This window comes from Guillardia theta, assembly GCF_000315625.1.
Source record: "Guillardia theta CCMP2712 unplaced genomic scaffold GUITHscaffold_55, whole genome shotgun sequence".
Lineage (NCBI taxonomy): Eukaryota > Cryptophyceae > Pyrenomonadales > Geminigeraceae > Guillardia > Guillardia theta.
The window spans coordinates 438,612-459,029 of NW_005434619.1; the positions used below are offsets into that span (position 1 = coordinate 438,612).

Below are 20,418 nucleotides of genomic sequence, written 5' to 3' on the forward strand. Positions count from 1 at the left end.
TTGTACTGGAGGCTAGAGACTGCTTCAGAGGTGTACATAACAATAGAAAAATCTTGCCACTCAGTTTAGGTGTCAAGTCGTCCTTCTTAGAACTTTCTCACCGATGCTGACGTGAGAGAGTGAAGGTGCAAATTAACATGTCACGATGTGTTTAATAAAGTACATCAAGCCAATTAAGCCTGTCCAGACATAATCGTCTCCCCGGTTCCCATGGGCTGTGCTGGCGCTGGGACGGGCTGCATGTTCACCATGTTGATTTCCTGGGGTTGCCCCTGCTCCGCATCAGCCTGCAGCAGCATCGTCAGCAATGGCCTCGGACAACCCTGTCCTCTCCCACCTGCTTGCCGTGGTAGGAGAACACATCCTTCCACTCCGTTGCCCCGTGCACAGAGTACTTGTGCTGACCGTGCATCGAAACTTGGGTGATGGGTTGATCTGATTCAAGGTAAGACCGTGAACGAGGTTGGAAGAGTAAAGGAATGAGGACGAGGAAAGAGGTGGGAGAGGAGGAGGACGAGGAGAGGAAGGAAGAAGACGAGAGGAGGAGAGCAAGAAGAAAAGAGTGATTGTACCTGGAACATGTCGCTTGCCTCCCACCAAAACATCATAAATGTCCTGTCGCACCTCCCAGATGGGATAGATGACGGTAATGATAGCAGCAACGTGTCCCTGTGCAAGGAGTAAGAGAAGAGAAGGACGAGGACGAGGAAAGACGGAGAGGGGTGAAGCACGGGGTGGAGGACGGAGAGATGAAAAGAAGGGAGAAGGAGGAAAGACGGAGGGGAAGGGAATGACGGAGGACAGCTGACGTACCCAGATGAAAGCGATTGCGACCCAGAACCCAAAGTAGCTCTTGGTGAACTCACGCGCGGGAAGGGCGAGGATGGGCCAGATGAGAATCAGAACAATCGAGAGAGATCCTCCGTAGACGGAGGTATTCCAAAGAGCCCTGTCCATAGCCTGTAGGGAGTGAGCAACGCTGGGGAAGAGCAGGTAGTAGTCTTACGGCAACGCCGTCTTCACCATCGTCGTCGAGCTTCAAGCCAGTAGCGTGCTCTCCGGCGTCCAACACAACAACCTATCTCACGCATAAGAACAAGACAAGCTCAACGGAGAGGCGCTGCGAAGAAGAGAGCAACACGAGAGAGGATGAAGAGACGAGGAGAGACGTGTAAGGGGAGAAGGTTGAGGGGAGCGGCAAAGGCAAAGGAGGAGAGCATCTGAACTCACCCCGTCGGTCTCGGCTCTGAGCTTAGACCAGTCGTAGTTCTGAGGGGCCATGAGAGAGATGGGAATGCCGACCATGGGAGAGATGAAGAGAGCCATCAGGTTGCCTCCCAAGAAGGCGTAGTCGCTGCCCATGTTGGCCACGTTGACCTCGCCGTAGTAGGTGTCGGCGATCACCAGCCAGGTGATCATGGCAGCGGCAAGACCAGCAAAGGCACCGCAGATGGCACCAGTGGCAGAGCAGTCCTTCCAAGTGAGGCAGGCGGCGAGAGGGAACACAGCAGAGCCGATGAAGTTGCCCATAGCCACGTAAACCCAGCCAAGGCCAATCTCCAGCTCGAACAGGATGATGGCGATGACACCGGAGAAGATACCCCAGCCGAGGACAGCGACACGAGAGACGAAGATGATGTCGGTGCCGGAGGCCTGAGGTCTGAAGTACCTCTTGTACACGTCGTAGGCAAAGAGGGAAGCAACGGCGAGCTGCTCGGAGTTTGCGGTGGATGTCACGGCCAAGAAGAGCTGGAGAACGATCAAGAAGGCTCCTCCCTGTCCCATGACGTGCAGGGCAACAGCTGGAGGAACGAGGCCGGAGCCAGCCTCGCTCATGGTAATCGGAAGATCAAGAGCCCTGGCAGCAAGGCCGAGGGTGGTGGCCATACTGAAAGGGATGGCGAACCAGGCCATGCCTCCAAGCATGTAGCCCTTCCAGGTAGCAGAGGGCTTGCAAGCGACGGCTCCCTGCCAGTAGGACTGGTCGACGAACACGGTGCCGAAGTTTCCGATGATGTTGGCGATACCGAAGATGAGACCACCGCGAGACCAAATGGTGAGGGGGCTGCCGTGCAGGTTGCCCGTGATGGGGTTCTTGAGGGTGATGGCCTTGAGATTCTCCCACACCTTGTCGGTCGATCCGAGGTCGGAGGGTCCAGCGTAGATCTTCCACATGAAGATGAGGAGGGCGAAATAGATGATGGAAGTGTGGGACCAGGAGGCGTAGTATGTTCCTACAAGCTAGTCAGATGCTGCAGCACTAGGAATGATGAATAAGACAGGAGAAGGTAAGGAAGTGGAGCAGAACAGCAGCAGGATAGAACAAGGTCTCACCCTTAAGACCACCGAAGGCAGTGTATCAAACAGTGCTGAGAGGAATGATGAAGCAAGCGGCGTACGTGTTGACTCCAGTCAGGGCGTTGATAACCGCGGAACCACCAAGTCTTCAGCCCAGCAGTCACTGAATCACCGGGGAATAAAAACGGTACCTGCGAGCCTCCTCGGCTGCCGGAATAACTTCCATCGATCACGAGTAGTACGCTGCTCAATGTACCAGCTGACTCAGATATGGATCGCACTGACACGTCGAGTTGCCGAGACTCTCAGCCGCCTGTATTTGTAGCACAGGGACCGTCGAAGAGCTTCGGAGGGTCTTTTCCTAGCTGGAACCTGTTTTGTCACCGTGCATTAAACTCGGTCTTGAGCACTGAAAACCCGGCCTGTCTTGTTACAGCTGGGAGTAAAGAACTCGGAAGGCTGGGGTCAACATGATGAGTGTCCATCACTGAGTTGAAACCGTTGAACCCGACTCCGGCGAGCGGGCCCAGGAATCCTCAAACTGCCCGGACTCGAGTTTCAAGTTTAAGTTGGTGGGCCGCCAGGGCCCGACCGTCCCGGTGACAGACTCTCCGGACTTCTGACAGGCTTTACTCAAAGTTAAGTTAAAAATCAGTACGACAGCCTGGCAGTGAGCATCCGGGGCGAGCCAGTGAGTCAAACTTTGAGTACTTTTACTTTGAGTAAAGACTGACTGAGTGCTCCTGATTGTCCTCGTACTGATTTTTAACTTAACTTTGAGTAAAGACTGAGTGCGTCAGTGGCAACGGGGTTTCAGTCCGTCACCGGAGTTGTCAGTCGCAAAGGGCCCGAGCACGGGGAGAGCCCGCAAGGGGCTGCAAGCCCGTGGCGGTTGGCGTGAACTTATTGATGTCACACTCCTGCGAGCCAACTCGAGCTCCATGGCCAATCTCAATTGCGAGTCGTTTGGCGCTCTTGCAGCCACGAGCTCGCAGCTCCCTGGAGACAATCCGATTGTCAACGTCATGTCCCATGACTTAGCGGCAGAGCCCCGGACAAGCCCTTTAAGGGTGCCCTGGGTAAGGACATTTTAGGTGAGGACCACACCGTGTGACAAGTTCTCAGTAAATTTCAAAATCACTGTCGACGGGCCCCCTTTGGATTTGAAATTTTGGAAGCGGACATACCGACATTGATGCTAAATAAGAATTGCGAAAAGTGAAGGAAACTACCAGCAGTACCCCCATCAATGACTCTGAAGGACCCCCTTAGACAGAAAGTAAATTTTTCAGTGAGCCCAGCAAGAGGGCCGTTTCTGAAAAGACTCCTCTTCGTTCACGTACAGTTACCCTCAAAGTCGCACCTAGTCAAGAGACGCATTGTCGTGGCCTTTGAAAGTTTACAAAGTAAGGGGGGTCATCGTAGTACCCTTTGCTGGGTAGTAGATGACAGGAACACGATTGGTGGGGTCATTTTCCTCATGTAGATGGGGTGGCAGCAGTTGACAAGAAAAAAACGAAAAAGTCTGTTTTCGTGCGCTTTCTTCAGGTTCATTATTATGACCACATGGGTCATATTACAAAGATTTTTGAACGTGGAGCTGATGGGTGGGTATGAAAGGGAGAATAGGGGGGTGGAGGTCAGGGGGTGGTCAGTGAACGTGAAAGGGGTGGACACAGGAAGTTGACTGGGGGGAAAGTAGATAGAGAGGGGGGAGGGGGTGAAAGGTGGGGATAAAGGGGGTGGTGAGAAGTGGCGATCAAGGTCCGGAGCGCGCCTTGCATTGGACCGTTACAGCTCAAGAGGGTGGGTGAAGAGAGGGAAAGATGGGGGTAGGGGTTCCTCATGACTTAGGGTCGAGGGGTCACTGAATCTTGAGATAGCTAGGGGGTGGGGGTGGGTATGACGCAGGGGGATTGGGGGATATAAAGAAGGAAGGACCGGGCAAGGAGGAGGAGGATGACGATACCGTACATCGACCCGGTGAGACGAGGCTATGCCGCGATTCACGCGATGGAGATGGTTGGGATGGGAGGACGATGACAAGGGGAAGGAAGGAGACAGCGCTTGTGTGAAATGTACGTGTTGTAGAAGGTGAACAGCGAGGACTAGGAGGAGCTGAGACAGGGTGGGTTTGACATGATGATTGTTTGTGATGTTATGGTTTCGAGATTGTGAGCAGAACGTTTTCTCGTGTCTCTGTGCACCACTGCGACCTTGTCGTCTGACTTGTCTCGCAGACCCAGATTGGCTTGACGCCTGATGGCGCGTGTGTCAATGGCGAGAGCGCATGGCGCAATTCCTTCGGCTACGTGTCATACAACGGTGCCACCTATGACGGCCGCTGCTCCTTCTTCGGTGGCAAGCCAGCGCTACCAGAAGGTGAGGTACTGTTGACAGCATCTAGCGATGTTGACTGGTTGCAGGGCTGGGATGGTTCATCATCCTCGGTCTCGGAACGATCTTTGCTATTCTTACCTCGATCATGGTGTGGATTGGAAACCGCGGGATGGAGTCCGAGTCAGCCACCTCCGAGCACTTCACCTCTGCTGGCAGAACCATCACTGCCGGTCTCACTGCCTCCGACGTTGTTAGCAAGTGGACTTGGGCTGCTACTCTCCTTCAGTCCAGTAACGTAGCCTTTCAGTATGGTGTGTCTGGACCCTTCTGGTAAGCCTTGTCAGGGAGCACATACAGCTGCTTACAGGCTCATAGGTATGCCTCTGGAGCCACCATTCAGATCATTCTCTTCGCTATTCTCGCCATTGAGATCAAGAGAAAGTGTCCGGCTATCCACACCATCCTCGAGATCGTGCTTGTGCGTTGGGGAACTGCCGCACATCTCACCTTCCTGTTCTTCTGCCTTCTCACCAACCTTATCGTGACGGTACGAGTGCCTTGCGCTTGTCTCCTCTCTGCTTACTCTCACTCTCTCAGGCTATGTTGATTCTTGGTGGTTCCGCGGTTATCAACGCCCTGACTGGAGTCAACACGTACGCTGCTTGCTTCATCATTCCTCTCAGCACTGTTGGATACACTGCCTTCGGTGGTCTTAAGGGTGAGACCTTGTTCTATCCTGCTGCTGTTCTGCTCCACTTCCTTACCTTCTCCTGTCTTATTCATCATTTCCAGTGCTGCAGCATCTGACTAGCTTGTAGGAACATACTACGCCTCCTGGTCCCACACTTCCATCATCTATTTCGCCCTCCTCATCTTCATGTGGAAGATCTACGCTGGACCCTCCGACCTCGGATCGACCGACAAGGTGTGGGAGAATCTCAAGGCCATCACCCTCAAGAACCCCATCACGGGCAACCTGCACGGCAGCCCCCTCACCATTTGGTCTCGCGGCGGTCTCATCTTCGGTATCGCCAACATCATCGGAAACTTCGGCACCGTGTTCGTCGACCAGTCCTACTGGCAGGGAGCCGTCGCTTGCAAGCCCTCTGCTACCTGGAAGGGCTACATGCTTGGAGGCATGGCCTGGTTCGCCATCCCTTTCAGTATGGCCACCACCCTCGGCCTTGCTGCCAGGGCTCTTGATCTTCCGATTACCATGAGCGAGGCTGGCTCTGGCCTTGTTCCTCCAGCTGTTGCCCTGCACGTCATGGGACAGGGAGGAGCCTTCTTGATCGTTCTCCAGCTCTTCTTGGCCGTGACATCCACCGCAAACTCCGAGCAGCTCGCCGTTGCTTCCCTCTTTGCCTACGACGTGTACAAGAGGTACTTCAGACCTCAGGCCTCCGGCACCGACATCATCTTCGTCTCTCGTGTCGCTGTCCTCGGCTGGGGTATCTTCTCCGGTGTCATCGCCATCATCCTGTTCGAGCTGGAGATTGGCCTTGGCTGGGTTTACGTGGCTATGGGCAACTTCATCGGCTCTGCTGTGTTCCCTCTCGCCGCCTGCCTCACTTGGAAGGACTGCTCTGCCACTGGTGCCATCTGCGGTGCCTTTGCTGGTCTTGCCGCTGCCATGATCACCTGGCTGGTGATCGCCGACACCTACTACGGCGAGGTCAACGTGGCCAACATGGGCAGCGACTACGCCTTCTTGGGAGGCAACCTGATGGCTCTCTTCATCTCTCCCATGGTCGGCATTCCCATCTCTCTCATGGCCCCTCAGAACTACGACTGGTCTAAGCTCAGAGCCGAGACCGACGGGGTGAGTTCAGATGCTCTCCTCCTTTGCCTTTGCCGCTCCCCCCAACCTTCTCCCCTTACACGTCTCTCCTCGTCTCTTCATCCTCCCTCGTGTTGCTCTCTTCTTCTCAGCGCCTCTCTGTTGAGCTTGTCTTGTTCTTATGCGTGAGATAGGTTGTTGTGTTGGACGCCGGAGAGCACGCTACTGGCTTGAAGCTCGACGACGATGGTGAAGACGGCGTTGCCGTAAGACTACTACCTGCTCTTCCCCATCGTTGCTCACTCCCTACAGGCTATGGACAGGGCTCTTTGGAATACCTCCGTCTACGGAGGATCTCTCTCGATTGTTCTGATTCTCATCTGGCCCATCCTCGCCCTTCCCGCGCGTGAGTTCACCAAGAGCTACTTTGGGTTCTGGGTCGCAATCGCTTTCATCTGGGTACGTCAGCTGTCCTCCGTCATTCCCCTCCCCTCCATCTCTCTTCCCCCCCTTCTTTTCTTCTCTTCGTCCTTCACTCCTCTCCGTCTTTCCTCGTCCTCGTCCTCCTCTTCTCTAACTCCTTGCACAGGGACACGTGGCTGCTATCATTACCGTCATCTATCCCATCTGGGAGGTGCGACAGGACATTTATGATGTTCTGATGGGAGGCAAGCGACATGTTCCAGGTACAGACACTCTTTTTGCTCTCCTCCTCTCGTCTTCTTCCTTCCTCTCCTCGTCCTCCTCCTCTCCCACTCTTTCCTCGTCCTCATTCCTTTACTCTTCCAACCTCGTTCACGGTCTCACCTTGAATCAGATCAACCCATCACCCAAGTTTCGATGCACGGTCAGCACAAGTACTCTGTGCACGGGGCAACGGAGTGGAAGGATGTGTTCTCCTACCACGGCAAGCAGGTGGGAGAGGACAGGGTTGTCCGAGGCCATTGCTGACGATGCTGCTGCAGGCTGATGCGGAGCAGGGGCAACCCCAGGAAATCAACATGGTGAACATGCAGCCCGTCCCAGCGCCAGCACAGCCCATGGGAACCGGGGAGACGATTATGTCTGGACAGGCTTAATTGGCTTGATGTACTTTATTAAACACATCGTGACATGTTAATTTGCACCTTCACTCTCTCACGTCAGCATCGGTGAGAAAGTTCTAAGAAGGACGACTTGACACCTAAACTGAGTGGCAAGATTTGTCTATTGTTATGTACACCTCTGAAGCAGTCTCTAGCCTCCAGTACAAGAATCAACTGTTTTGATCTTAGTCTCTTCGCTTCGAGCGTCTACTCGTCCACTGTCCACGACGATCAAAAATACCAACCAGCTATAAGAGGTTATGGCGATGGATCCTGTTTTCAAAGGATCTGACATGAGCATTGTATGTTTGGACTGACGGATTTGCTGCACTCAGGTATAAGATATCGCTCTCCCTCCTCCCTCCTCCTCCTCCTTCTCCTCCTCCTCCACCAACTCCTCATGCTTCCTCCTCCTCCTCCTCCTCCTCTTCCTCCTCCTCCTCCTTCTCCTCCTCCACCACCACCACGAGTTCACCTGATGTCCGGCTTCGTCTTGAACTGGTCCAGCATGACGAGGCAGTCCTGTCAGCCTGTCAGGAATCGAGCTCTCAGCTCTAGAGCCTCTTGCCTTGGCCGAGGGTCTCTGCTCAGCCTCGTGCTGCCACATAAGCTGGAGGAGCTGGCTGAACTCAGGCCATTTCACTGGGTCGGTAGGCGGTCGCTCGTGAATCTAGGGAGCGATCAGCATGCAACCAACTCTCCTCCCTTCGTCCTCCTCCTCCTCCTCCCTTCGTCCTCCTCCTCCCTTCGTCCTCCTCGTCCTCCTCGTCCTCCTCGTCCTCCTCGTCCTCCTCGTCCTCCTCCTCTTGACCGTCTCTCCGCCCACATCCCCCCCCTCCCCCTCTTCCTACTATTGCTCATCTCCTCTTCTTCCTCTCAACCTCCTCTCTTCCTCCTCCACCTTGTCGGGCGAGAGGGAGGTCGGCCGCTTGCCAACGGCGATGTACCACATGACGAAGGAAGCGCTGTAGATGTCTGCCTTCTCGGTGTAGTGGCCCACAGTCGTCAGCATGACCTCTGGCGCCATGTAGAGCGGGGTCCCGGTAAAGCTGATAAGATCGTTCAGGCAAGAGCACTGGAGGAGGAAAAGGAGGATGAGGATGAGGATGAGGATGAGAAGCAGGAGCAGGAGGAGCAGAAGCAAGGAGAGCAGGAGCAGGAGGAACAGGAGTAGGAGCACAAGGAGCAGGAGCAGGAGCAGGAGGAGGAGATAGGGCCCACCCGCTGTGAATCGAAGTTTCACGCTCGGACAAGGACACGGCCTTGCTCATGCCGAAGTCCATGAGCTTCATAATATTGAGGTCCTTGCTCAAGATCAGGTTGGCAGGTTTCACGTCCCGATGGATAATCATTGGGTTTCGGCCATGCAGAAAGTCGAGGGCCCGGAGCAGGTCAAGGCTCCAGCCGAAGATCGACCTGCGCGGCAGGGGATCCCCTCCTCTGAACTGCAGGAAGTACTCAAGCGTTGGGCCGTTGACGTACTCCTCGAACATCACAGGGTTTTCAATGTCCTGCAGCTCAACATGTCAGCACAACAGTCACAGCCACGAGACTTGTACTTCGATGCAAGCTCCGAGGAACTGAACCACGTTGGGATGATGTGGGATCTGAAGTTTGCTGTCACTCACTCACTCACTCACTCACTCACTCCACCTTTCCCTCCCTCACTCCTCCTCTCCCTGCCTCCCTCCCTTCCTCCCTGTCCCTCCCCCTCCCTCCCTCCCTCTGTCTTCGTCCCTCTCCCTCTCAGCAGGAGTGCAAGACATACCGAAGCAAGCACGTCCATCTCCATCATCAAGTCCTTGTATGCCTGCAACAAGACCATGAGCGAGCAGACTCGACTACAGCAGGCGCGAACTTGGCACCCAGCCTTCATGTTATTCTTCATCTTCTTGCCCACGCAGGTTGTCTGAGGAAGAATGTCAGAGGATCGACAGTTCTGACTCGCCCCTACCGTCCCACGGATGGTGCAGATGTGAACAACTGCGTTTGCCCCTTGACTGAGGTACCTGACTTTGCGTCATCTACTGCACAAGTCCCATGGGATCATTCTCCTCACACCTTCCCCACTCGATCTCTTCCTTTCGAATCTGCCAAGAACGTCCCGTCACTCTCTCACGTTCATGCCGAGCGTCCATGATTACCTCCCAACGTCCCCTCAGATGCTCGAGGGTCGCCTGCAAGTTGTGTACCGTTGTCTCCACCTCAAGTTGAGCTTGCTTGCTCTTGCTGACGGGGGCTTGAGGGATCTTCTGCTCCTTGTCCTTGGTGCTTTCTTTCTTGCCCTCCTCCTCCCTCGCCTCTCCCTCCTTCGTCCCTCCCCCATTCTTCTCCTCCCCTGTCGCACCCAACCCCGCCATTGAGTGTTGATCAGGTCAAACGGAGGTACTACCGGTCCTTTATGGTCAAGTTCATGTGCTGGGGTCCTTGTTTTGGAACACTGTGTAGAGTAGATGGGGTGGGGTAGTAAAATAGGGGGTAGTAGAGGGTAAGGGCTCCCCGTACATTATTGCAGGAGTGTCAACACCAAGCATATTGGGTCATGTTGGGGGGTGGGGGGTGGAGGAGTGAACACCTTCGGGGATGGAGGGCGAAAGGGGCAGAGACGGAGGGGGGTGGGGGTGGGGGGAGAAAGTCCCAAGGTTGAGGCTCTTGAAATGACTATGGAGAAACGGAAGGTGGAAGAATGTGATGGAAAAATGACAAGATGAAAAGAATGTACCATGAGGTCCTAGGAGAAGAAGATGATAAGAAGCTGACGTGACGATGAAGAAGAATATGACAAGAATATGACACAGGAAGTGAAGCAGATGATAAGAAGATGACATAAGATGAAGGGGAATATGACAAGAATATGACATTAGGAGATGAAGAAGGAGGAAGACAAGTTTGTGTGAGGTTGTGCGAAGATTGTGAGTTTGGTTGTGAGAACATGTAGATTGGGATTGTATGCACTCTGTTCTAAAAGTTCAAGGATTGTACTTTCTATGAAATTCTATTCGGGTTGCGCAGCATTATGGAAATTGAGAGAAGGGACTTTCAAATTTCTTTGTCGACTCTTCGTCCTCCTCCTCTTGCCCTCCTCTCTTCTCTCAATCCCGTAGCTTCCCCCCTTGCTCTCTCAGTCTCTCAGTCTCCCTCCTCCTGCCCCCCTCTCCGGCCTTGCCATGGAGTTGACCGATGGCTGGAACTTGACAAACGAGTCTGGCGATTTCGATCTTCGGCGGTGAGGAGACGCTTCCCCTTGCGACCTGCGGGTAAGGCTCAACAGGACCAGAAGGAATCTGGAGAAGGAGAGAAGGAGGAGGAGGGAAGGAGGAGGGAGGCAGGGAGAAGGATGCAGGGAGGACGAGGTGAGTAGGGTGGAGAGGAGGAGAAAGTGGAGGTAACAGGGAGGAGTGCAGAGAGGGAGGAGAGTGAAGCGATAGGAGGTGGGAGAGGTTCAAGGAGGGATCAGGTGAGGAGGGGGACTAAGAGAGGATATGTGAAAGAGGACGGAGGAGGAGAGTACTGGCAGAACATGAGGCAACCTGTCCTTAACAGGGGAGAGAGATCTTTTCTCGTTGACCGTGTTGAGTTGTGTGCCATAGAGCGGGTCTAGCCCGACGGATTTGCTGATCTCAGCCAGCTCACCGTCCAACCTGAAGGCAGTGAGCGTCTCAAGACGACGAGCAGCAGGCGTCTCGTGCTCACGAAGGTTTGACCGCACTCCTCATCTCGTCTCCTCGGGCGAAGTCGTAGGCCAGATCTCCTCGACGGACGTTCTGCGCGGTGCGTGAAAGGAGCGGAGGGAGACAATTGTCCAAAGAGCGGAGGGGATTCGATTGTCTTACCTTGGGCTTCCCTGTCTTCTTGTCGAAAGTGTGATAGAACGTGTTGACCCGCCGCTTGTTGCGCGCGTTCACATCAGCCCCGTAGGATAGGAGAAGGCCAGCGATCTCTGAACAGCTCGAGCTCAGCTGGAGTCGGTGCCCCCCAATCCTTCTCCCAGCTCACCACCACCAGCTCTCACCTTCCTGTTGAGCAACGAGCGCGACATGCAAGGGCGTGTCTCCCCGCCGCGAGTCCCTGGGGTCAACAGTGAGCAGCAGCAGCCGACGGGCTCTTGAGCTACATGATGCTGGTGGCTGCCCTGGCCTGCAGCAGGAGCTACCGAGTTTGAGAGGAAAACTCAGCACCCTCTTCCTCCTCCTCCTCCTCCTCCTCCTCCTCCTCCTCCTCCTCCTCCTCCTCCTCCTCCTAACTGATGCAACCTGAGCCCCTCCCGAGTTGGAGTTGAAAGCAGCCCAATGTAATGCAGTCCATCCCCGCACTTTATCCTGCGGCAGCGTCAGGAGCAGGAGGAGAGCGAGAGAGCTCGGGCACCTGGAGGTTCATGTCTGCCTTAGCTGCGATGAGCCTCTTCATTATGCTGACGTGCCCGAATTTCTGCATTGTGCAGTCATCCAAGAACGAGTGTTGAGGAGCAGGCAAAGCAAAGGAAAACAATGTCTGTGAGACGACAAAGAAGCGTTCAACAGCAAAGAAGCGTTCAAACAGCAAAGAAGCGTTCAAACAGCAAAGAAGCGTTCAAACAGCATCATTGTCAAGCACTTTGAACATCTCCAGCATCTCAATGATCGCAAACATGTTGATCCTAGTTCGTTCCACAACTTCACACCGAGGCTTCGATGAGCGGTGAGCAGCCGGCAGAATCGACTTGGTCGACGAACGCGCTGCTGACATTGGTCAGGAGGTGACAAGGGGAGAAAGAGGTTAGTCTCGGACCGCTGCTCCAGCAGGTACTTGACCACCTGATCGTGCCCTCCTCTCACTGCATAATGCAGGCAGTTGTTCCCGTCCTCGTCCACTGTGAGTTGAAGTGATCATTAGAGGTCAATAGAGGTCAGTAGAGGTCAGTAGAGGTCAGTAGAGATGATTAGAGATGAGTAGAAATCAGTCTCCACATCGCAGTTTCTCATCGCATCTCGTGCTTACCGGAAGAAATCGGAAACCTCCGCGCTCCCTGTCTCCCTTCCACATAGTCCTTCACCTGGACATGAACCTTCAGCTCAGCAGAACCAACGATCATCTGTCAGCTTGCCAGTTCGAAGTTCCCGTCTCCCGCTGCGAGATGTCTGACAAGTACTAAGACCGAGGAGTAAAAGAGTGTTGTACGTTACAAGTCATGCTGAATGTGATGATCTTGATCTTCATGTAACGCCATCATCCTTCGCTTCACTATCTTCCCGCACTCATGTCTGCAGTTGACGTATCGCTCCGCACAGTCGTCCTCCTGATGCTCTAGCAGATCCTTTGCCTGCCAACGGCGTCAAGGCACGTATCAGCGATGCTTCTGCTGCCCCACCTGTACTCTTATATCACACCCTTGCTCCACCACGCTCTTCTTGAGAAAGCCTTCTTCCGCCTTTCCTGCCCCTTCCGTCTCTTGGATTCTTTCCTCCTCCTCCTCCCTCCCCTTTGCTTTGCTCTTCTCCTCCTTTTTCCCGTTCTCCTTCTCCTTCCCGTTCTCCTTCTCTCTCCCGTTCTCCTCCTTCTCCTGCTTGACCTCAATCTGCTTCTCCCCTCCCTCTCGAATCAAGGCCTCCTCGTCTTCAAACACATATTTACACTCCAACGTGCGCAAAGGGCACCCGCTGTTCACCCAGTCTTGCGTATTTCTACATTGCGCTGCATCCTTGCCGTCATAGTGTCCTTGAACCGCGTACCCGATGACGATCTCACCGCATCCTAACTTGCACTCAACTCTCCTCATGGGACATTCTTCCTCTTCATGCCTCTTCCTGTCCCCGAACCGAATCTCCTTCCCACAACCTGCCCACCGCAGCTTGTAACCCTCCCCCTCCAGTGTGTGGAACGGCGTCTTCAACGGGGGATGCCAGCAGGTGTAAGGCCGCTCGAGGCACTCGATGAAAGGGTCGCCCTTGACCCTCCTCTCCTTCTCCTCACTAGACACCCTGTCGTCCAAGTGCAGCCCCAGCTCCCTCGCTGCTCCCTTCCACCTGCACCTTGGCGCGAACTTGCACTCGACTATCCTCATTTCGCAGAAGAGCATCCGGTGCCGCCGCCACTCCCTCGCCCTCACCATGAGCTCGCACTCGCACTTCTCCTTCCTCTCAGGGCACGAGCCTCGCATGTGCGCCTCCTCCTCCTCCTTCTCCACCATCGCCCCGCACCCAAGCCGGCAACGCACCGCCATGCCCGACCAATTGCAGCCGTTACTGCGATCTGTTTCCGTTGTTCCAATACCTATCAAGTCGGGATTTTGTCGGGACGCATCATGGTGCGAAAGAATGGAAAGCGTAAGGGAAGGGAGGAGGAGCAGGAGGAGCAGCGGGAGAAGCAGGAGCAGGAGGAGCAGGGAGGATTAAGACAGAGACGAGCAAAGAAAGGAGAACGTGTGCTTAAAGGAAAGAGCAGGACAGGGTCTAAAGCGGTGGAGAAGGAATCTCGCAATGAAAAAAATGCGCAGTCCTGTCAGGAAATCAGCGACGAGGAGGTGAGAATCAGCGACGAGGAGGAGGAAGGGGAGGAGGAAGAGGAGGTAGAGTTAGATGCTACAGGGAAGATATATCATGAAGGGCGTCTCAACTCAGAGGTTCAGAGCTGGTCGGATATTCTCTCTTTCACCTGCGAAACTCTGGAGAAATTTCTCGGAGACTGTGAAACAGCCTTCATCGATGGCGGAAAGTGAGTTTTTTGCGAGCGAAGGACCGTTGTCTTGTTTTGTATCCTTTCTATTCCTCTTCTACTGCCAAAACATCGTCTTCTCTCAAAAACAACATCCTCTTCTTCTTTCAAGAAAACGTCCCCTTCTTTCTCTCAAAACATCGCCCTGCTCCATGCGATCTGTATCTCCCTCCTCTGCCTTGTGTTCGCCTTATCTCTTTCCCCCCCCTTCCTCACTTGGCCCCAGATCCTTCTGGTGCCCTTGCGGGTTCCAACCGAGATGTGCGCTGGAACAGCTTGCGCTAGAGATCTTCAGGCACCATACCAGGAGAGCCAAGTTCGATCAAGAGAGGAGCGGGGTGGAGTGGTGGGTTCAGGAAACAAACCTCCCTTCCCTTCCTCCCTAGAATGTAAAACCATCGGAGCAGGTGCGGCGACCAACAGGAGACAGCAAGGAAGACATCGGAATGCACTGGGACAAGGACGAGGATTTGGTGGACAGTCAGGGTAGGAGGAGGAGGAGGAGGAGGAGGAGGAGGAGGAGGAGGAGGAGGAGCTGCTCTAGATCTCGATCTCACCGCCGTCACCACTCACATCCTCCTACAGCGGCCCGTCCTTGCTATCAATCTATCCAGCTCTCTGCCCTTTTTCCTGCACCCCTGTTTCCTCTTCTGCCACCTCCTCCGCCACCACCTCTGCCACCACCACCTCCTTCTCCTCCTTCTCCTCCTCCTCGTCCTTCCCCTCCTCCGCCACCTCCTCCGCCGCTACCACCACCTCCTCCTCCGCCACCTTCAGTCTTCTCCTTACAGTAGACTGCAGGTTTGAACGTCCACCCCCAGCTGAGCACGGTGACGTACTTGAGCGACGAGGGAGCACCGACTATGATACTGAGGAAGCAATCGTCTGTGGTATACGACGAGATGCTGTCAGCCTACGGCAACATCAGTGAAGGATGGCTGTCTGCTCCAAGGTTCTTCCCACCGCCACCACCTCCTCCTCGTCCTCCTCCTCATCATCATCATTGCTTCCAAATTGCACTCCTTTCCTTCCTTGCCCTCTGCTTGCCCTCCCACCACACTTCGTCCTCCCTCCAACATCCCGTTCGATGAACATCACTGCGTCGCTTCCTCTCCTCGCTCTGCTCTTTCAGTCCTGATGTTCTCCCGCTCTCTCTTGCTCCTCACTGGCTTCTCCTGCAGGACCTGCAAGCACATCTGTTTTGATGGCCGATGGCTCCATGGAGCTCCGTCCTCGCTCGCTCCTTTGGCGACGGGAAAGGTAAGAGGAGGACAGGGAGGGGCAGGAGGTGGAGGAGAAGTAAGAGGGAGTGGAGGGGGAAGAGAAGGAGGAGGGGGAATGAACGAGCGGTTCACTGACGAAGAGGATAGAGGAGGATAACATTCCTGGCGAACGTCTGGATGAATTATCAGCCTTCTGGAGTTGAAATATTTCCAGATGAAGAGATCAAAGTAAGAATTCTCGCCTCCCTGCTCCTTCCCCGCCAGCTCCTGTCCTCCTCCTCCATGTTGTTTTCCTCCCCTGCCCTCCTCGCCGGTTCTCAGCTCATGTCACGCTGGTCGCAGTCCTTTGTCATGCGGGAAGTCTCAACGAATTTCTCCTGCAAGTCAAGGATGAAACGAATCCGCGTCCCTTCAAGTGATCTATACTCCTCTACTACTACCACCTTCCTCCTCCTCTACCACTACCACCTTCCTCCTCCTCTACCACTACCACCTTCCTCCTCCTCTATCACCTTCCTCCTCCCCTGCCGTTGCCACCTTCTCCTTTTTTTCTGCTTCCACTTCCTCAACCGCCACCACCGTCTCCTCCTCCTTCTCACCTCCCCTCTTTTCACTTGCTGCTCCTCTCTCTACCACCTGCTTGCCTGTTCTCCTGCTTCACTCGTCGTCCTCTCCTCTCCTTCTCTCCCTGCACTACTGAATGTACCCCTCCTCCCTCCCCTCTGCTTTTTCCTCCCGCCTCCTTCTTTCATTTCCTCTCCCTCTGTCTCCTGTGGGTGTCTAACATGGAGTGGATATCACAGTTTCGGATCCTATGGAGTTCCTATTCGGAGGAGCGTCAGGTTAGAGAGGATGACACTCTCCTGCTGCTCCCTCAGCTACCGCAGGTCATCAGCACCTTCTCCGCGTCCTCCTTCCGATCGCAGAGGTCAAGCGATCGCTGGTGGAGGGAGCGACGCTGCTGCTCTCCTTCCCCCTCCGCCCGCCGGCGGCCTCCCTGATGGAGAACGAGGAAGAGGTGAGAAGGAAATCTAGAGGAAGATGCAGGAGAGGCGGCAAGAGGAGCAGCACGAGGAAGAGCAGCAGGAGGAGACGCGGACGAGGACGGGAAGGGCGGGGGGGGACGAAGGAAGTGGATTGGGCAGGGGCAGGGGCAGGAGTGAAGTGAGGACGGAGGAGGAGAGGGAGGGGGAGGGGGAGGGAGACGTTTGACATTTAAGTCTGCAGGATAAGAGGAAGAAGATGAAAGGAAGAGACGCAAAGGGATGATAGCAAAGAAAAGAAAAACTCACTGACTTCTAATCATTATCACTTCACAACCCTCCCCCTCCATAATTGCTCGAACAGCTCTTGCTCGTCCTCCTCCTCCTCCTCAAACGTTTTTCCGCATCTTCGCCATGATCTCTGAGCTCGGCGGCATCGGAGCGCCGCCCGCCCATCGAGGAGCGCTCAGTCGCGAATGACGGGAAGCAGAGCGCGGGTCAGCATGCTCCTGGAGGCTCTTCTTGTGAGGAGGAGGAGCAGGAGCGAGCGGCGCGACAGTCTGCAGCCCTTGGATGTGACCAGCAATCACGCCGTCGAAGCTGCTCCCCTCCTTGTCTGCCGCATGAACCCTAAGCGAGTTGAAGGCGGCGGGCTGACCGCGGGGACGAGGAGGGCGGGCGAGGGAGGAGGCATGCTGCTGCATCCTTTGCTTGGCTGGATCGCCTTCCTCCTGGAACTTCTTCATCACCTCCCGCACCTTCCCATCGCTCAGGTTGGCAACCACGACGTCCTCGTCCAGCTTCAGAGCCTTCCTCTCCTCCCTCCTCTCCTCTCCCTGCGCCCTGCTAGCCTCCTGCAACTGCAAAGGAGCCCCTCTCTGCCGCAGAGGGTCTATCCCGTGGGTCCCTCCTATGTGCGGCTTCTGGACATGCCAGGGTCCCTCCCTCCTCTCCTTCCGACTCGCTCTCGCTATCCATGCGAACACAGACACGCTGATCAGACCCTTGACTCCCTCCTCCTGCTCGTCCCCCTGCCGCGCGATCGCCGCCATCCAGGAGACCTCCGGCGACGTCGCCTCGATCTGCCCAGCCTGCGACCTTCCCAGCATCACCAGGAAGGTGTTCCTTGTGATCTCCGGGCCCAGTCGCACCAGTGCTTGTCCTCGAAGTCCCTCCTGCTGGCCCCGGGCTGGAAGCGAAGGAAGTAGGCGCGCTTCGGCTCCATCTCCACCTGCATCTTCTTGACCGTCCTCTTCGCCGCATCCTCCCCAAACTCACACGCCTTCCTCGCCAGCGCCACTGCCTTCTGCGCCTCCTCCACCGCCCTTCCTGCATGCTCCGCCGCAAGCGAGCTGTTTGCCTGGATCTCAGCCCAGTCGTCGTACCTATACGGCCTCTTTGCCTTCACCTTCCCCTCGTTCCAGTACCCCGTGAACGTCCTCGTCGGATCGATCTCCAGCTCCCTCCCAGCTGAGTCGACCGGTACAGCTGGGGAGTCCTTGAACCAGACCTGGGCCCACTTTCTCTGATCCGCCTCCCTCTGCGCGTTCTTCAGCAGCTCGGGGTCAGCCTCCGCAAGGGTAACCACCCCCTTGCCGTGCCGCTGGTCGTTCCTCCACTGCCCCTCATAGATATCCCCGCTCGACGTCACGAACTCTCCCCACCCATGCCTCTCCCCCCCCCTGTACTCTCCCTTGAACACCGCCCCCCTCGACGACGTGTACACTCCATACCCGAACCTCTTGTCCTGCGCATACTCCCCCATGAAGATGTCTCCCTCCGGCCAGAAGTACAACCCGAGCCCGTCCATCTTTCCTCCTAGGAACTGCCCCTCGTACTTGCCCACGAACCCTCCTCTCTCCATGATCTCGTACACTCCGTACCCATCCATCTTGCCGAACTTGAACTCTCCCCGGTACTTGGCCCCTCCTACGAACTTGTACACTCCCACCCCGTGCATCTTGTCTACCTGCCACTCTCCCTGGTAGAACTCTCCGTTGACCCCCTTGAACGTCCCGACCCCATGCGCCTCGTCGTCCATGAACTCCCCGTCGTAGATACTCCCGTTCTTGTAGTAGTACGTCCCGTATCCGTCTATCCTCCCATCCCTGAAGTGACCCTCGTATACGTCTCCGTTCGCCATGATCAGCCTCCCGAAGCCATTCTGCAGGTTGCTCTCCCAGAAGCCCTCGTACGTCGAGCCATCAGGACGGACGTACCTTCCCTCCCCATCGATCTTGTCGTTGGCCCACTCTCCTTCGTAGTAGCTCCGATCTGAAAACGCGCATAGGCCCCAGCCATGGCGCTTCCCGTTCTTCAGCTCCCCCTGATACTTCCCTGGTTTCGCCCCCATGCTTCACCTGCTCATGCTGGGACTCTGCTGATTTTCTCGATGATCCGCATCAAGGACTGCCAGCATAACATTAGAGTTGTTCTGACAAGTCGATTCTACTTGTTTCACTTTTCCTCCTCCACAGACCTGAGTAAAGGCCACAGACCATCTCTTCTACCTCTATCAGCTGCTTTTCCCTTCTCCTCTGTACTCTGCCCTCCCCTCTCTTCTACTGTACTGTACTGTCCTGTCCTGTCCTGTCCTGTCCTGTCCTGTCCTGTCCTGTCCTGTCCTTTGTCCTCTCTGCCTGCTCATTTCGTCAACGCTCATTATCCTGTGGCCAGTTACTGGCTGCCCACCCCCACCCCCTTCTCTCTCTTGACAAACTCTCACCCATACATTTTCAGGCAAACTACCCCGTAATGGCAGACCAAAAGAATACCCCTACCCCCCTATTGTGAATCAAGGAGCTTGTCATTCTGCAGTCAATGGTCAAGGGAAGGAGCGGGAAGCAACGAGGACGAGGAGGACGAGGACAAGGACGAGGACGAGGACGAGGAGGAGGAGGAGGACTAGGACGAGGAGGACGAGGACGAGGAGGACGAGGACGAGGAGGGGGGAGATGGGTGTGATTGAGTGTGGAGGAGGGGGGTGGAAGGTTGGGGAGGGTGTGTAGAAGAGGAAGGAGGACGGAGAGGGAGAGGAGAGGAGAGGAGAGGAGAGGGTGGACTTAGCACCAAAGAATGGGGAGGCAGGGGGGGTCAAGGAGAGAGGAGGAATGAAGAAGCGCGGCCGAGCTGTGCAGGACGAGATGTCTTTGAAGATCAAGAGATGGTAGTGAGATGAGAGAAGGTAATGCGGAGGTTTTGCATGCGTTAGGACTTGATGAGCTCATCTTTCCGCCTGCTCTGCACCAGCGCCTGACCTGTTTCCTTCACCAGGCCATCCGACTAGGTCGAGGTTTCAAACATGATCAGCAACTTAAGGGATCGTTGGCTCCTCCTCGGCCCCCTCCTCTTCCTGCTCTTCTTAGCTCCCCATACTTCAGCGTCCTCCTGCCCCCCCGGCTCCTTCCTCCCCCTTCATGGCCTCTGTACGCCATGCCCCACCGGGACCTTCAGCACTGACTGGGACACGCGAGCCTGGTGCTCGCCTTGTCCTCAAGGATACATCAACTTCACTCCGAACTCTACCTCCTGCCCTCACTGCGACGTCGGCTTCTACAGAGACTCCTCGACCACCACCACCATCACCAGCACCATCTCTTCCTCCTCCTCCTCCTCCTCCTCCTCCTCCTCCTCCTCCATCTCCACCTCCACTTGCAAGCCATGCCCGCCGGGCCAGTACAACTCGTTGCTGGACAGCGATCGCTGTGAGCCTTGCGGGGTCGGAACTGTTTCGAAGGGTTGGACATGCGCATGACAGGAGGGGCGAGGTTGTTTTCTGCTCTTGTACTTGTACACACAATGAACCAACAGGATTATGGCAGACCAATCAACGCTCTTTTTGCTCCCCTGCTCTTTCCATTCTCCCTCCCTCCCTCCCTCCCTCCCTCCCTCTCTCCCTTCCTTATTCCCTCCCTCCCTGCCTCTCTCCTTTGTGTTTTTGCACCTTGCCTTGGGTAAGTAATTTTCCCTCCTTCCGTCTTCGACGTTGCTTGCCCTCAGCTGCTGTCTTGCTGCTCTTT

At 55.4% G+C, this 20,418-nt stretch overlaps 7 protein-coding genes across 7 annotated transcripts; 3 read left to right on the forward strand and 4 right to left on the reverse strand.

Moving 5' to 3' along the window:
* Positions 1-173: 173 nt before the first annotated feature.
* Positions 174-2,175, reverse strand: GUITHDRAFT_111967 (hypothetical protein; the record flags this gene model as incomplete). Its single annotated transcript, XM_005829038.1, has 6 exons — positions 174-287; positions 338-435; positions 573-669; positions 814-960; positions 1,007-1,078; positions 1,231-2,175. 6 exons carry the CDS (start codon positions 2,173-2,175, stop codon positions 174-176), a joined length of 1,473 nt encoding a protein of 490 aa, XP_005829095.1.
* A 2,456-nt stretch (positions 2,176-4,631) lies between these two features.
* Positions 4,632-7,388, forward strand: GUITHDRAFT_74268 (hypothetical protein; the record flags this gene model as incomplete). The annotated part of the gene is made up of 7 exons (XM_005829039.1): positions 4,632-4,680; positions 4,725-4,968; positions 5,014-5,185; positions 5,236-5,382; positions 5,525-6,388; positions 6,830-6,877; positions 7,008-7,388. Coding segments are annotated over 7 exons (1,905 nt in total), but the record flags the coding sequence as incomplete, so codon positions are not given.
* Positions 7,389-8,425: 1,037 nt separating this feature from the next.
* GUITHDRAFT_50586 (hypothetical protein) lies at positions 8,426-8,987 on the reverse strand (the record flags this gene model as incomplete). Its single annotated transcript, XM_005829040.1, has 2 exons — positions 8,426-8,578; positions 8,763-8,987. Coding segments are annotated over 2 exons (378 nt in total), but the record flags the coding sequence as incomplete, so codon positions are not given.
* A 1,494-nt stretch (positions 8,988-10,481) lies between these two features.
* Positions 10,482-13,348, reverse strand: GUITHDRAFT_153663 (hypothetical protein). Its single transcript, XM_005829041.1, has 2 exons — positions 12,980-13,348; positions 10,482-10,568 (listed from the first exon to the last, which is right to left on the reverse strand). The coding sequence occupies exons 1-2, from the start codon at positions 13,256-13,258 to the stop codon at positions 10,518-10,520; spliced, it is 330 nt and encodes a 109-aa protein (XP_005829098.1). The 5' UTR covers positions 13,259-13,348; the 3' UTR covers positions 10,482-10,517.
* A 1,104-nt stretch (positions 13,349-14,452) lies between these two features.
* On the forward strand, positions 14,453-16,685 carry GUITHDRAFT_141584 (hypothetical protein; the record flags this gene model as incomplete). The annotated part of the gene is made up of 9 exons (XM_005829042.1): positions 14,453-14,539; positions 14,601-14,679; positions 14,995-15,145; positions 15,375-15,453; positions 15,564-15,644; positions 15,759-15,831; positions 16,220-16,258; positions 16,304-16,434; positions 16,644-16,685. 9 exons carry the CDS (start codon positions 14,453-14,455, stop codon positions 16,683-16,685), a joined length of 762 nt encoding a protein of 253 aa, XP_005829099.1.
* A 1,284-nt stretch (positions 16,686-17,969) lies between these two features.
* GUITHDRAFT_61099 (hypothetical protein) lies at positions 17,970-18,746 on the reverse strand (the record flags this gene model as incomplete). The annotated part of the gene is made up of 1 exon (XM_005829043.1): positions 17,970-18,746. A coding segment is annotated over one exon (777 nt), but the record flags the coding sequence as incomplete, so codon positions are not given.
* Positions 18,747-19,700: 954 nt separating this feature from the next.
* GUITHDRAFT_141586 (hypothetical protein) lies at positions 19,701-20,153 on the forward strand (the record flags this gene model as incomplete). Its single annotated transcript, XM_005829044.1, has 1 exon — positions 19,701-20,153. The coding sequence occupies one exon, from the start codon at positions 19,701-19,703 to the stop codon at positions 20,151-20,153; it is 453 nt and encodes a 150-aa protein (XP_005829101.1).
* Between the last annotated feature and the right edge of the window lie 265 nt (positions 20,154-20,418).